Source organism: Octodon degus, unplaced genomic scaffold, assembly GCF_000260255.1.
Source record: "Octodon degus isolate 3935 unplaced genomic scaffold, OctDeg1.0 scaffold00194, whole genome shotgun sequence".
NCBI lineage: Eukaryota > Metazoa > Chordata > Mammalia > Rodentia > Octodontidae > Octodon > Octodon degus.
In genome coordinates, this window is record NW_004524770.1 from 959,504 (window position 1) to 974,832 (window position 15,329).

Genomic DNA, 15,329 nt, shown 5'->3' on the forward strand with positions numbered 1-15,329 from the left:
CGTCGGACCTGAGCAAGTCATCAGGCCTTAGAGGATGAGAAAACTTTACCTCCCTACCCCCCCACCCCCCACCCCGCCCTGAGCCACAAACGGCAGCGTCCAAGTCCCCTCCTGTGTGCGACCAGCCCCCTCCTCCCCTCCCTCTTTTCCCCCCTCCTCTCCCTCCCTTTTTCTCCTCCTCCCCCCTCCTCCTCTCCCGCCCGCTGCAGGCTGCAGGTCCGGGCGGGGCCGCGCCGCGGAACCCACAGCCTCGCGCCCCCGCCCCGCGCCGCCGCCGCACCCTGCAGGACGCGCAGCCGAGCGGGCCGTGGGACGCGCGGCCAGGCGCGGGGCATGAAGTTGGGCGCGCGCCGGCCTCTGAGCGGGGGCGCGGGGGAACTGGGAGCCGCCTGCGTCTAGAGCCGCTCAGTGCGCCATGGAGCTGGGGGGCCCTGGGGCGCCGCCCCCGCTGCTCCCCGCGCTGCTGCTGCTCCTGGGGATCGGCCTCCTGCCGGGTAAGTTTCGGGGCTCCGAGCTAGACCCTTCGCGCCGGTCCGGGTGTCTGGGACCCCGAAGCCAGAAGAAGGGAGGCTCTGGCTGCGGTGCCAAAGCGCGGATGCGCTCTGAGAGGCTGCCACGGAGACGCCCCCACCCGCGAGGCGCACGCTGTCCTTCGACGCAGGCTGAGCCCGGCCGGCCGGCTGGGAAGGAGCCTCGGCTCCGCTGACGTCGGGAGAGGGATTTGGGTGAGAGGGAGGGGTTCTGACTGCCTGTTTGGAGCCGACCCAGCTCCTCCCGCCGGGCTGGTCGCGGGGCCCGTGGGGGCATTCCACCAGGTTACCTGCAGACCCCCGGTCTGCTACGGGTTTAGGGGACCAGAGTGGTGCAGCTTGCTCTGCCCTTGGAGGCCCCCACCCCACCTTTTCTGCTCCCCCAGGTTTTTTCCCCCTCCCCCCTCTTCCCATTCTCCGGGCGGCCTCTGCAGCACTCCCTTTCTGGGGCTTCCAACCACAATTTAACCGGCCAGCCAGGAGAGGCCGTGCCATGCTCACCAGCCAGTGAGGAAGGGCAGTACCATGCTCACCAAATGAACTGGGGAAACCCAGAGAGTCCGGTGGAGCGCGCACCCCAGGCGTCTAAGAGCAATGAGTGGCTCTCAAGTGAGCAGATCCAGCAGGGAGCAGGGTTGTCCTCTTCCGTGGTGAAGCCACCCAGAGGCAGGGTAGCCCTCCAAGGGGACACAGATAGGCTGGCAGAGAAGCTCCCCTCCCCGCCCTGGAAGCCCAGCAGGGTGTCCGGGAAGGCACCATGTGTGTGCCCAGGAACACAGGTCGCCAGGCTTCTGGGCCCCTGTTGGGGCAGCACTGCCCCCCACTCCCTGCCAGCACAGCTTCCTGTGTGCAGTAACTCAGGTTCCCTGCAGCTGCAGGGAAGAGGCTCCTGGAGCAGGATCTTTGCCCCCATCTCTGCTTCTGCTGTCCCCATGCTGCGGTCACCTCTTGTCCTTTGTCTCTGCTGGTCACTGTAGCCCAGCCTTTCCCTCGGCCATCACCATCTGCTGCAGAGAGGCAGCTCTTACTGCACCCATGCTGGACCCATTGTCTGGTTTTGTGGTGAGGTGCAGGGTGCTAGGCAGGCCTGACCGCACTCAAGGGCTTTGGAAAGGCTTCTCTGAGGAAGTTAAGTTCGGAGGCAGAGAAACGGCCCGAGTGTAGCCCTGAGGGGCAGCCGTGCGCTAGTCTTGGGGGGTGGGGCATGTGAGGCACTGAGGAAGGCTATGGCAGGGGCCGGGTATGCTAGTGGAGGAGGCCCGTGTGCACTGAGATGCCTGCCTGTCTCCCACAGTGCACAGCCACGTGGAGACCAGGGCTCACGCAGAGGAACGGCTTCTGAAGACCCTCTTCTCTGGCTACAACAAGTGGTCCCGGCCAGTGGCCAACATCTCCGATGTGGTCCTTGTTCGCTTCGGCCTGTCCATTGCCCAGCTCATTGACGTGGTAGGTGTGGGCATGGAGACTGCAGAACTCTGCAGGGAAGGGCCAGTAGGAGAGCAGCTGGGACAAGCAGAGGACAATTTGCCTCTTGGAGCATTCATGGCCATATGTCTGGCCATGACAGGCTGACCAGAGTGAGCCAAGCAGGTGGATTTTTCTGACAGCCCTGCCTTTCCTGCCCTGTAGAGGAAAACTAGCTGACCAGGCTTTCATCCCTGGCATCTTCAGGAGCCAAGAATGGAAGACACCTCCTTGGACAGGGAGGGCAGTGCCACAGCCTTGCGCAGTCAAGCTGCAGGGCTTTACCTGTGGCACTAGGGTGGGGTGGCATTGTTGCACCCTCATGATTCCTCTGACCAGCAACGGGTCCCAGAGGCTCCTGGGCATCTGATGATCTGGTTGTGGGGTCTGGATGAGTCCTAGGCTTTGTGGATGTTCCTGGTGAAAGCCCAAGAAGGCTGCTGGGAGGGCATGGAGGGTCCAGCAAGGGGCCCCTGCAGCGTGAGCCAGAGTGTGAGGAGCCCGGTCAGGGGAGCAACTGGGGACTATACCACAGCCCCTAGACACAAGCTACAGGAGACCCAGGGCCTTGTGTATGGCAGGTAAGCACGGTCGGGCACTGAGCATTTCCTAGCCAGGCTCAGCTGTTCTTCTGGGAGTGGAACCAACCTTTGAGGTCACTGGCTGGGTGCCATTGCACAGCCTGGGGGTCCTGCTGCGCTACAGCAGCACCCAACATCCTGTCTGTCATGCTAGGCCTTGGAATGTGGGCTCTGGCAGCTTGGAGGGAGGGAGGAGGGAGGGAGGAGGGAGGGAGGGAGGGAGGAAGGGAGAGGCCAGGGCCTTGCCACTTGAAGGGGGACATGGCCATCCCATTAGAAGGGCTTGAGTTTTTGTATGGAGATCCAGCCGGCTCCAGCCCCACTGTGAAGTCCAGCTTGCTAGGCGCAGGGATGGAGCCAGAATCTGGGCAGGGGTAGCCAGCCACTGAAGGGCTGCCACAGCCCCAAGGAGGGGCTGCTAGTGTGTGGGATTCTGGCCCCTGCCTGGCTTTGCCAGTGTGTGGCCCTCCGTGCCCTATCAGATGTGGGCTGGCTGTGCATTAGAAGGTGTGACTCCTGGCCTGCATGGGATGGACACAGACCCCGACTGGGAGCCGTGTTCTGAGCTGACACTCAGACTCCTGCCCTGTGGTATCCTGGAAGTAGCCCTTGAACGCTCCTGAAGTGTCCCTGGCTGGGCCTAGCCACAGGATAAAGCACGGTGTCAGCCCTGCCAAGGTTTGCAAATATGGATGCAAAGTGGTGGCTGCCAGAGGCACTGCTGGCCGCAGCTCAAGCTCCAGGTCTGTCCCCACCGCCACGCCTGTCAGGGCTCCCCGTGCACCCCCTGGGCCACAGAATCACAGGAAATACTGCGGTCCAGAGCACTACCAAGACCCCAGGAGGGCCATGGCTCCCAGCACTGAGCTGAATGGGACCGCTCGGCCCCTGTGTGCTGACATAGTGTGTCGGGCTGGAGCCTGTGGCTGAGCTTCTGGGTGGAGAGGCCTCCTTGCGTCTGACCCACCCTGCTTGTCAGGCCCTGGGCCTGCTGACTGAGCATTTTGGAGCAGACTCCTGGGCCTCCTGGGTCTCTGTGTGTGGACCGCATGCCTGTGGACTGCATGCGTGTGTACCACATGCCTGTATATGCATGCCTGTGTACCACATGTGTGTACTGCATGTCTGTGTAGGTGTGTCTGTGTACCGCATGCCTCTGTACTGCATGTGTGAATTCACACCCTGGTGCCAGCTACAGAGGAGGCCATGGAATCCCCAGCGGTTTCCTGACCTGCTGCTGAGTCTCTGTGTCTGCTGGCTCCAAGGACACCTGGGGACTGACAGCTGGCCACTGATCTGGAGAGATGGCTCACAGGAGGCCTGGCACGGCCACCATGAAGCGTGTTCTGAGGACTCTGGAGCCTCTGTGGGGGAGGGAAAAGTTCTCCCTGCCTCCTGACGTGGGGTCACGTGGGAGCGTGGTTGTGCAGGGACCTTGCTGTTGGGGTCGAGCCATACGCACAGAACAGGGCACAGCTATGCTGAGGCTGGGCAGCAGACCCCCCACTGTCCCTGCCCCAGAGCTGGGAGGGAGCAGCACGGGCTCTCAGGGTATCTGGGAAGGCACCCAGCCAACAGCAGCGGGGGAGGCCACTGGAGTCAGGGAACTTGGCCCCAGAGTCTTTCTGGGAAAGAAACTTTGTAGGGCTCTCGGGCCACTGTCCTGGGCTTGGGTGCCTCCAGGGGTGGCGTGCCTGCTCTCTGAGGTCCACGGTGGCCATGTTTGCCACGGCTGTGAGTGGGAAACTGAAGGCCCGTGGAGGTGATGCCCCCTGGGGCGGTCTCAAGCCGCCTTCTTGCTTGTGTCCTAGGATGAGAAGAACCAGATGATGACAACGAACGTGTGGGTGAAGCAGGTGAGCGGGGGCCTGGCCCACCCCCACCCTCTCCCAGGTCCCCTTCTCACCCCACGGCTGTCTGTCCAACCAGGAGTGGTATGACTACAAGCTGCGCTGGGACCCCAGGGACTACGAGAACGTCACCTCCATCCGCATTCCCTCCGAGCTCATCTGGAGGCCAGACATCGTCCTCTATAACAAGTGAGCCCTGGGAGGTTTGGGGGGCAGGGCTGGGCCCATCAGGGAGGATCCTGCGCCTGTGGCCGAGGCCCTTGGGCAGCAAGGAATTTGAGGATGTCGGAGCACTGAGGTCTGAGCGGTCACAGCTGGAGCAGCCTGGACCCTGCCTACCCACACTGGTCCTGCACAGAGGGAATCTCCTCTTGGTTCCTGCCAGCCTCCCTCCTGCGGGCAGGATGGGGGGCTGTACCTCTGCCCCATCCACGCCCACGTGTGAGCTCACAGGCTCGGGGGCTGCTTCCCTTTCACTGGAGTGACCTTCACACCCAGACTCCTGTCAGAGGCCACCTTCTGGAGAAAACAGGAAGCTGCAGAGTACTCTGGGAGGTGGGGCGGAGGCCCCAGAGTGGCTGTTCCCTTGGCTGTGCCCCACAGGTGGGCACTGTGCCCGTCAGCAATCCCAGTGCACTGTGCTTCCAAGTAAAGTAAGCTGTCATCAGCTCCTGAGGAGATGAGCTGAGATCTGTTCCAAAGATGGTTCGCTGTACCTGGGGGCCAGAATGGGTTTCCAGGGGTTGACCTGGCAAGGTGTGGCTGCTCCAGCTTGTCCCGTGGACCCTCACCAGGGTTTGGACCACAGGTCCTGAGGTGTAGCAGCCAGACTTTCTAAGCTGAATCCGCCCAGGGACAGCTTTCCAACTCGGGCCCCAGGTGGCGGCAGCTCTTGCAGCACTCACAAATGGAGAAAATGGAAGCCCCCTTGTCTTCCTGGCACTGACCATCTGCCCACAGCCCCCTCCAGGCCCCAGGGCATCCGCCTGACCTACAAACATCCCTATTTGATTAGGAACGATTGGGTGCCACTTGCCACTTAACTGAGCCCTGTAAGGCCGGGCGGCAGCCTTGGCCTGTGAAAGGGCTCGGCTGGCTCCCCAGGAGGCGTTCGGGGAAGGCGGCCAGTGGCGGTAGGACAGCTGCGGCCGCTGCTTTTCCCTTCAGGAGGCCCTTGGCAACTGCCCGGTCTGTGCACGAGCCCTAAGGTCTTCACAGCCCCAGCCCCACCCTGCAGTGCTGAGCAGTTTGCCCTGGGCCGGACGACTGGCCCTGGTGGGAGCGGGTGGGGAGAGAAGCAGGTCTGAGCCCCAGGACTCGGGAGGGAGAGAGTGGGGCCAGCACGTAGGGCCAGTCAGCTGCTGGCCAAGGCTGAACCCTGCTGCTTGGCAGGGGAGGCCCCACAGTCTAGGGGCTCCCATGAGATCGGGCCCCAAGGCCAGAGCCAGAAGTCCTCCTGATGCTGGCGGGTGGGCAGAAGGGCTCACTGCACCTCTGCACTGCAGCAGGTCCAGGACAGGCGTGCTGGTCCCCGCCAGCAGCTCCACCCCAAACGCTCCTGCCCTGGGCTTCTTGGCCTCGAGGAATGTGGGACTGGACACTCTGAGCTCCTCTGAAGGGCTCCCTCAGAGTGGTTGCCAGGCGACTCCCCGGAAGCTGCAGTCTGGGGGTAGGGTCCTCCCATCACTCTTCAGGGCCATGCCCTGGGCACCCATGGAAGAACAAAGAAGCAAGAGCTGCTTCGAGTGGCGCTGGAACTCTGCAGGCCCCTCCAGCGTCCTCTGCACAGCCCCGGGGACACTGGGGATTCTCCCTGCCGCTGAGCAGCACCCCAAGGTCACTGAGCCCACGTCCCAAGGTCTCCGCTGACGCAGTCTCCAGGCTCTAGACTTGTCCTGGGCCAGCCACAGGCTTGCCTCACTGTGTGTCCGCGGCATCTCTGGGAGCCACGCCACAGCAGCCCTGCACACGCATCCCAATGAGGCTCCGGGTGCAGCCTGCTTCGGCATGGAAGTCATGGAAGCCGAGGCTCCCTCGGGTGGGTGGGCGGGCGCGGGGGCGGGTCTCACCACACAGCTCAGCCAGTGTGGATTGGTTCTTCTTTGCTTCTTTCCCCCAACCCCAGCGCTCCAAAACTCAAAGCCTTCCCCTCAGGCAAAGCTCAACTCTTCTCACTGCAAGTGAGTGAATCCTGGCTCAGCAAACATCCTGCAAAAGGTCGGACAGCTGCAGTCGCCTAGCAGAGCCAGCCTCAGCTCGCTTGGCCACACCCGGCCCCTGGGTACAGCCCAGGAGCTCAGAGCCCCCTCCACTGGCTCCAGCTGACTCCATACAAGCTCACACTGCCAGCCCCACCCGCTGCCCTCCCGATGGGGTCTGAGGAGGACTCGGCTCATGCCAGGGTGCTGCCTGGAGCTCACACGGGGCTGCACCCGAGACTTTCCCACGTGTGCTGCCTGAGGGGAGAGAAGGTCTCCAAGGAGGCAGGGAAGCCCGCTCCTGGCCCTCCTGCCAGACCCTGTGACGGGTCTGGCCCTGATGGCGGGTGCTGGGTCCCTTCTGCCTGAGGACCTTCGAGCCAAGTCTTGAGGACAGAGGAGGGAGAAGGCGGGTGCAGAGGGCCCTAGTGGCCCAGCAGACAGGCCATGTGTGGCTTGGGCATGTGGGGATTGGTGGGTGCATCCTGGCGCCTTTAATGGGGAAGTTAATCAGGCCTCAGTGCTCATTAAGTGCTCCTATCTGCATGCAGATTAAGGCTGCCAGGACTGGTCCAGACCGGCCCGGCCCTACTGCTGCCCCTGCTGCTCTGTGGCTGCCAGACTGGCATCAGGGTGGGCAGCCTGGGCCTTGATGGAAACTGAAGCTGGAGAGTGGGACAAGGGAGCCTAGGCTGCACAGGGTACATGTGGCATGAAGACCAGGTTGTTCATTTCAGGTGACAAAAGTGTGGAGGAAAGCGGAGCCGACCAGGAGCAGGGCAGGCAGGGCAGGGCTTGGTGGGGCTGCTGGCTGGGGTTCCCGAGTTCCCACAGCAGGCAGTTGAGGCACATACATACTGTGGAGCCCATAGGTCAGGGCTGGGGGCTCCACCCACCAGGATAGCAGGCCCTTGCCCTATTGCTGGCCCCTGCCTCTGGACAGGACACTGATACTCCCAAAGTACCGGGAGAGGCTGAGACGCTGGCCCCCAAATCAGGCAGCTCCTGTTCGAGCCAACCCTGTGTCACCCCAGGCCACCTAGCAGCGTGCTTGCCTCTGGGGCTGCAGCAGCCTCTCCCTGTCCTGAGTCCCTGGGGTTGCCAGGGAGCGAGTGCACTTCCCGGGGGGAGGTGGGTGCTATGCTGAGTCTGGGGCTCCTGTGGGTAGGACAGAGGCCTGCTGCAGGGCAGTGGGCTTGTCTACCCACCTGGTGTGTGCTGGGGCCCAGGAGGGGCGAGTGGGGCCTGCAGAACATGTGGCAGAGCTTGGCGTGCCTGGTGAAGCTTAGCCATGCGGCGTCCATACGTCTGTCCCAGGAGAAGCCTGCTGGGCAGCTGCCCACTCCTGTCACCCCCCTCACGAGGCAGCAGTGTGTGCAGGCTGGGATCACACCCCTGCTGAGCGTGGCACCCTGCTCCTGGGCAGATGGGGGCCCAGGCCCTCCCCGGTGGACACACGTACACCCTGCGCAGGGCCCCCTCCTGTGACCTCCAGGCTGCCCACTGGTGCACGGCACCGTTGGCACCAGCACCAGGACATGGCACCCGGTGCTTGCCACCCTCGAGTGTCAGCCAGCAGGATGGTTGCTAGGTAAAGTCCCCACAGTGTCTGGGACACCTCAGAGGGCAAAGGCGCTGGTATGACTCGGCACCCTTCAGAGGTACATGTGTGGGGGTGTGCCAGGAGCCTTGGAAGCAAGGGCTTGAGACTGGGCTCACATCTCTGCCCTGAAGGATGACAGCTGTCACCAGCAGGGTGACACAACACAGTGTGGCAGGTGTGGCTGTCCCTCCTGCACTCTCTGAACCACAAAGCTGCCACCTCAACTTTGGTGATAACCCGAGGCTTGCAGGGCCATGTGCCCCCTCCCCGTGGCCTGTGGCCAGTAGTCTGCCATGGAGGATGTGGGTCTCTCTTGGTGGATGTTGACGTGGAGGTGCTGGGAGGATGTCGGGGTGCGGGGGTGTGTGGGCCTCACCCCACTCCCCTCCTTCCTGCAGTGCGGATGGGGACTTCGCGGTTACTCACCTGACTAAGGCCCACCTGTTCCACGACGGGCGGGTGCAGTGGACACCACCCGCCATCTACAAGAGCTCCTGCAGCATCGATGTCACCTTCTTCCCCTTCGACCAGCAGAACTGCACCATGAAGTTCGGGTCCTGGACCTACGACAAGGCCAAGATCGACCTGGTGAGCATGCACAGCCGTGTGGATCAGCTGGACTTCTGGGAGAGCGGGGAGTGGGTCATCGTGGACGCCGTGGGCACCTACAACACGCGGAAGTACGAGTGCTGCGCCGAGATCTACCCCGACATCACCTACGCCTTCATCATCCGGCGCCTGCCGCTCTTCTACACCATCAACCTCATCATCCCGTGCCTGCTCATCTCCTGCCTCACGGTGCTGGTCTTCTACCTGCCGTCAGACTGCGGCGAGAAGATCACGCTGTGCATCTCTGTGCTGCTGTCGCTCACCGTCTTCCTGCTGCTCATCACCGAGATCATCCCGTCCACCTCACTGGTCATCCCGCTCATCGGCGAGTACCTGCTCTTCACCATGATCTTCGTCACGCTCTCCATCATCATCACCGTCTTCGTGCTCAACGTACACCACCGCTCGCCGCGCACGCACACCATGCCTGCCTGGGTGCGCAGGGTCTTCCTGGACATTGTGCCACGCCTGCTCTTCATGCAGCGGCCTTCCGTGGTCAAGGACAACTGCCGGCGGCTCATCGAGTCGATGCACAAGATGGCCAGCACCCCACGCTTCTGGCCTGAGCCTGAGGGGGCACCTGGCATCCCTAGTGGCTCCCGCAGCCAGGGTTCATCTCCCGTCCCATCCTTCAGTGTCCCTCCGGAGAAACCGGTGGAAGCTCAGCCTTCCTGCAAGTCACCCTCTGGCCAGGCGCCTGCTCTGCAGACCCCAGGGGCTGAGAAGGGCAGCCCCTGCCCTTCACCTAAGCCCTGCCCCCCACCCAGCAGCACTGGGGCCTCAGGGCTCACCAAAGCCAGGTCCCTGAGCGTCCAGCACGTGCGCAGCCCCCATGAAGCGGCAGAAGGCAGCGTCCGGTGCCGATCTCGGAGCATCCAGTACTGCGGACCCCGGGATGGAGCTACCTCGCAGGCTGGCAGCCCGACGGCAGACTCCCCCACCTCTCTGAAGACCCCCCCAGCTGAGCTGCCCCCAGACCAGCCCTCTCCCTGCAAGTGCACATGTAAGAAGGAGCCACCGGTGGTGTCCCCGGTCACTGTGCTCAAGGCCCGCGGCACCACAGTGCCACCCCAGCACCTATCCCTGTCACCTGCCCTGACTCGGGCAGTTGAGGGTGTCCAGTACATTGCTGATCACCTGAAGGCAGAGGACTCAGATTTCTCGGTGAGTCGGGCCCGTGGCTGTATATGGGAGGTGCCCCCGCCCAAAGGGCCAATAAGATGCCCTCTGTCTCTGGCCACTCAGCTGGAGTCACGGAGACAAGCTGGGGATAAACAGGACAGGTGTCCCCGAGTAGCTGGTGGCAGCACAGGACCAAGATGACACCACTTTGCTGGGCCTCAGGAGTCCTGGCGGGTGGCAGGGTGAGGGTGGCCACTAGCACCAGCATAAGCACAGGTCTTCTCTGCAGGATTCAGGCTGCGGTTGAACACTGGGATCTCCTGCCACCCTTGCCTCAGGGGAGGGCTGGGTCCACGTGTGCCTTCCCCTAAACACAGGCATTTCTGGCTCGCGCAGCTTGCTGGGGGCTCCAGCCTGGCTGGGACAAGGTGTCACGGCCTCAGACAGAGGACTGGGGCTGACAGAGGCCGAGGGCAGGGCTAGATGATCTTTGAGGCTGCAGAGAGGAAAGCGCTGGGACACAAAGGCGCATGGCCAAGCCGGGGAGAGGAGCTGCAGAGTCATGGCCCCAGCTCACGGCCCTGGGAGATCTGGGGGACTCCAGAGTGCAGGCCTTGGCCAGGACCCCCACCCGCTTCTCGTGCTCAGTCTCAGCCTGAGAGTGACTGGGCCTTGAGGCCCGGCCGTGTCCCTCTGAGGCAGGCATGCAGCTTAGGCTCCTGAAGGCAGGGGGTGCAGCTCCGGGTCAGCACTGCCTCAGCCCGTCCCTGGTATCACCTGCTTTCCTTCTGTAATGCTGCCAGCCTTTCCCGTGTGGGGGCCTCCAGGGTTGGGCTCCTGGCTCAGATCAGGCTGGAACTCAGGACCCTGCAGGGCTGGCAGGGCTGCTGGCCACGTGGTGGACTCTGCCTGCTGGGGGCCCGTGGGGGGGGAGCTAGGTCCTGCCTGGCCTGGGGCCTCTGCCACGTCAGCTGCATTTACACCGATTCAGCACCCATCCTCCGCAGTGACCCTGCCCTGGCCTGGCACCTGCCACGTCCCTGCTGCTGTGGTCCCCCCAGGACTCTCAGATGCTTGCCAGCTCTCCTCCCCAGCCCAAGGGCCCCTCCTGGGCTCACCCCCCAGCTGTCAGACATTTACATCCTGGAGTTGAGTGAAAGCCCGGAAGAAGGGGGGCTGATGCTCACACCCCAGGAAGTGAGTTGTGGCCCCTTTGAGTCAGCCCACTGAGTCTCAAGAAGCTGTGAACCTATTCTGGAATTTTCCAGAAAGTTCTGGGCTATACAGACCTGCCTGGAGAGGTGCGGCTCTGGGGCTTGTTTGGCTGCAGCTCCTGGGTGCGTGTGATTGGGCTGCTGTCTCACTGTTCTCTCATTGCGGAGACAAAATACCTTGGGAGGTTTCCGGCCATGCTCAGCCGCCCCTGAGGTAGGGTGGCACACAGCAGAGGGGCAACAGTTCGTGGCAGCAGAAGACAGCAAGTGCAACGAGAGTGAGAAGGAACGAGCCTCTTTCTGTCCCTTGTACAGTATGCAGGCTACCTACCCGAGGCCAAGCAAGCACGCATACCCTTAATCCAGTGCTGGGCCATGAAACAATCATGAACTCTAGACTCAGCCACCTGTGAAAAGCTCAACCCCCCACGCACGGCATGTGGCTTTGGTGGGGGGACATCCAGACACAAGCCTTAACAACTGCTGAGTTCCACTAATGCCATCAGAAATTTAATCAGAATCTTCATGAACCTGGCTTGTTGCCAGCTCAGAGCAAGGGAGCTGGAGCTTGCGGGCCCCTCCGCTCTCATCTGCTGATGCTGACCTGGTTCCGCTTCTGGGGCGCAGCACCGGCGGTGGAGCACTGGACAGCAGGAAGCCTCTACTTGGTCGCCTGCTCCTCTCAGGATGGGCTGAGCACCAGGCTCGGGCAAAGAGTTCAAGGCATCAGAAGGAGCCCGGCAAGTCTGCTGCTCTGCCCCTCCTGAACAGGAGTTCCAGGGGGCTTTTTATTTAGAAGTGACCATGTTCACTCTGAGGCTTTCTGCAAGTAAGCACAGCCATGCAGGTTTGGTTTAGAACCATCAGGATGCCTGAGACTGCCTTGAAAAATTAGGACAGGTGCCCCCACGCTGGGAAGCCAGTGCTGTCCTTGTCCCAGGCTGCCAGGTCTGCTCATTCCTCTGCTGGCCAGAGCTGGCATTTGCTGCCTCCTCTTCCGGATGCTCCTACCCACCAGCCTGCCGTCCCCTGGGCCCATCCTGAAGACAGCTCCAGTCAAGCCTGGTGGCTGTCCCCGGCTCTTCCAGGCAGCTGACCACCACACAGGACAGACAGCAGAGCAGGGCCTGCAGCAGCCTTGGGCTGCAGAACACTGAGGCCAGGGCCATGGGCAGAGGTGTCTCCCAGGGGCTTGCTAGCCCCAGCCCTAGCCAGAAAACACTTCAGTCTCCCCGGGATCTTTGCTCTGCGGTCTCATGGGGGAAGTGGCTGCCCTGCATTAGCCCCTGGCAGAGGCAGGCGCCTGGGCTGGGGTCTGCTTTCTCAGAGGTGTAGCCCCTCCCTCCGTTGCCCATGCTTCCTCATTCCACGTGTCGCTGGACAGTGTAGGTGGGGACCGAGCGAGGCAGATGGGGCTTCATGCATGTCTGCTGCTGTAGTCCACCCTCTGCCCCAACAACGCTGCACCGTTGCCATGGGGCTGTCACTCGGCGGCCTGCCTTGTGTAGACCTGCTCCAGGTCCTGTGTGTGCCGAGCCGTGAGCACTCACCTGGCGCAGGGAGTGTGCGGGCAGTCAGGCCACGGCCCTGGGTCTTGGGACCTCACTTGCCCTGGGGGCTCCTTGGGCATTGGCATGCCACCCAGCAGTCCCCACCTGCTCCCTCATAGCCCAGGCTGGTGGGGTCAGCTCTCCATCTGTTTCCACTTTCTCTGTCTGTGCAGTGAAGAGGTAGACTCCTCCACGGTCTTTCTCCCAGTGTTAGTCAGTGGAGGCCAGGGGTCATGGGGCAGCCACACAGCCCTCCCAAGTGGCAGTCTCTGCCTCCTTTGCCCTCAAGCAGCAGTGTGAGTCCCCAGTTTCCTGTGAGCCCGAGGGAGCTCTGCTCCCTCCAAATCCAGGGACCCCCCACACGAGTGCCTTTCCTGCAGCTCTCGACGCCTGGCTGCCCTACTTGGGGCTTCCACGCCTGGGCCCTGCAGCAGCTGTACCGTGCCGAGGCACTGGCTCTTTCAGCATCAGCTGGACAGTCATCTGGGTGTGCTCCCCCCACTTGTTCATCACCTCGGTGCAGATGTGTGCTCAGGGTGTGTACAGGTGTGTGTAGGTGTGCTTGCAGCGGGTTCCTGCTGGAAGTCTCCAGAAGCGCCTGGTTGCTGTGAGGCCGAGGGCTGGGGCTGACTGTGTCTGTGTCTGCAGGTGAAGGAGGACTGGAAGTACGTGGCCATGGTCATCGACCGCATCTTCCTGTGGATGTTCGTCATCGTCTGCCTGCTGGGCACTGTGGGCCTGTTCCTGCCACCCTGGCTGGCTGGCATGATCTAGGGATGGCGCTGGTGTGGCCCAGGCACCTACAGGATGCGGCAGGGCCGGGCCTGCTTGTCCCTGAACCACCAACTCCGTGGGGCAGGCCATTTTTTGTCCCCCCTCTCCATACCTGCTGTGAGACAGCCTTGGAAAGAGCCACTGCCTCCCAAGGGAGCTGGGGTTGGGTACTGGCTCTGTCATGCAGTTGCCAGGGAGGGAACAGGGGGCTGGCGTGGGATTGTTCTGTCCACAGGGCAGTGTCACGGTGAGGCCCCATTAAAGTTTCTCCAGAGCACATGGCTCTTGGCCCTCCTGATCTGAAGAAGGCCTGAGCCGCTCAGCTGCCCGGTGAGCATCCTGTCACAGTGCCATGAGGCTCTGTCCCCTTTCATTCCCTCCCCCTTGTTTCCTCGGGATCTAGCAGTCCAAGTAACACCCCATGCTGTGCCGGCTTCGCCTAGCCGCGCCCACCGGGGAGAACCAGGTGGTTCATTTTGTTACTGAGGACCGAGCACCACGCTTCCTTAGCATGTGGGCAGCCTCCCTCAGGCTTCAGTGCAGCCAGGCCAGAGAGTCCAGGCTCTGGGGACCTGTGACAAGTGCGTCCAGGCCCAGGAAGCCCACAGCCCTGAGGGCACTTGTTTTGGGATTTCCCTGTGGGGAACCCCAAGCTGGCTCAAGTCCCTCGGGGCTCTCTTCTGTCACGCCCACTGTTTACAGCCTGGCAGCCCATTGGGCATGACAGACCACAGGGTGGGTTTCCTGTCACAGTCCCTGAGGTTAGACCATGGGCCCCCTCAGCGCATCCTGGGGCTTTAGGCAGAAGGCGTGGAAGGAGCCCAGGCCCTGTTATGGGACCAGGGACCCCCAGGGCTTCCAGACAGGCCAGAGCCCAGAGCCCTCCGATTTGTCCTGTAAAGGCCTCAGACCAAGAGGTGACCTTACCCAGCCTCCTGGCTTGTCCAGAAGTGTGGGGGCTGAGGTGGTACCCCCACCGGGCAGCAGTCCCATGCATCTGGGGGCCGGGCTTGGAGGCGTCTCCCTGAGCAGTGGCTCAGCCCTGGTCCTCTGTGCACGAGCCAGGTGGCTCAGCTTCTGTGGTCCTCTCACCCCTGCCCTGAGCTGAAGTCTTGCCAGGGGCAGGAGGTACTTGGGAGAGTTGAGGGAAGAACTTGGCCTGCAGCTGTTGTATGCCTCTCACCGGCTGACAAGGCAGCTGCCACCAAAGATTGCTGCTCTCTCTGCTGGACAGTGACGTCAGGACGGAGCAGCCACCTAGGGCTAGTGCCACCCATTCCTTTACCTGCAGACACCCCTGGGTCCACGTGGAAAGGGGATCCTGAGTTGTGGGAGGTGTGGCATCCTTGGGCCTCTGCACTGTCCAGAAGCACCGAGTCCCCCGGCCCCCCAAGCCCGCCAAGCAAGGTCTGCACTGGTGCCAACCTCCCAGAACCTGACCCCCAGGGCTCCCAGGGCATTGCCGGGGATCCCAGGTGGGTGAGTTCACTCATCTGGGGGTTGGGGGAACAGCCCGGGAGGGGCACAGAGGACGCAAATTTCAGATGTGAGCGCCAAGATCTGAGTTGCGTAAGCAGCTCCAGCTGACAGATGTGTGGGCAGCTGTGGAGCCCCGAGGCAGAGCAGCTGCAGATGTTCTTTTCTGGGTCAGGACAAGTGAGTAGCCAGGGTCCTCCTGCCAGGCAGCTCCCCTGCTGCCCAGAGACTCTAGGAAAGGAGAGCACGGCTGTGTCCCTCGCACCCGGCTTCCTATATTTCTCCCCATGTTGATTTGTAAGTGAGGTAAAGTTTACTTATGGAAAAATGCATGAACAGAGTCCTTTGGTCCAGTGAG

The 15,329-nt window shown here is 62.4% G+C and overlaps 1 protein-coding gene across 1 annotated transcript; it reads left to right on the forward strand.

Annotated features, from left to right (window-relative positions):
• Nucleotides 1-415: 415 nt before the first annotated feature.
• Nucleotides 416-13,753, forward strand: Chrna4 (cholinergic receptor nicotinic alpha 4 subunit). The gene is made up of 7 exons (XM_023704300.1): nt 416-494; nt 1,241-1,272; nt 1,842-1,976; nt 4,387-4,431; nt 4,505-4,614; nt 8,625-9,999; nt 13,370-13,753. Exons 1-7 carry the CDS (start codon nt 416-418, stop codon nt 13,493-13,495), a joined length of 1,902 nt encoding a protein of 633 aa, XP_023560068.1. The 3' UTR covers nt 13,496-13,753.
• The last annotated feature ends 1,576 nt before the right edge of the window (nt 13,754-15,329 follow it).

Bases quoted from the DNA above. Each gene is read 5' to 3' on its own strand.
- Chrna4 (XM_023704300.1), top strand. From the start codon at position 416: ATGGAGCTGGGGGGCCCTGGGGCGCCGCCCCCGCTGCTCCCCGCGCTG. The intron at 495-1,240 runs GTAAGTTTCGGG...CTGGCAGAGAAG, and splicing joins GGGGATCGGCCTCCTGCCGG to CTCCCCTCCCCGCCCTGGAA. The intron at 1,977-4,386 runs GTAGGTGTGGGC...CTTGTGTCCTAG, and splicing joins TTGCCCAGCTCATTGACGTG to GATGAGAAGAACCAGATGAT.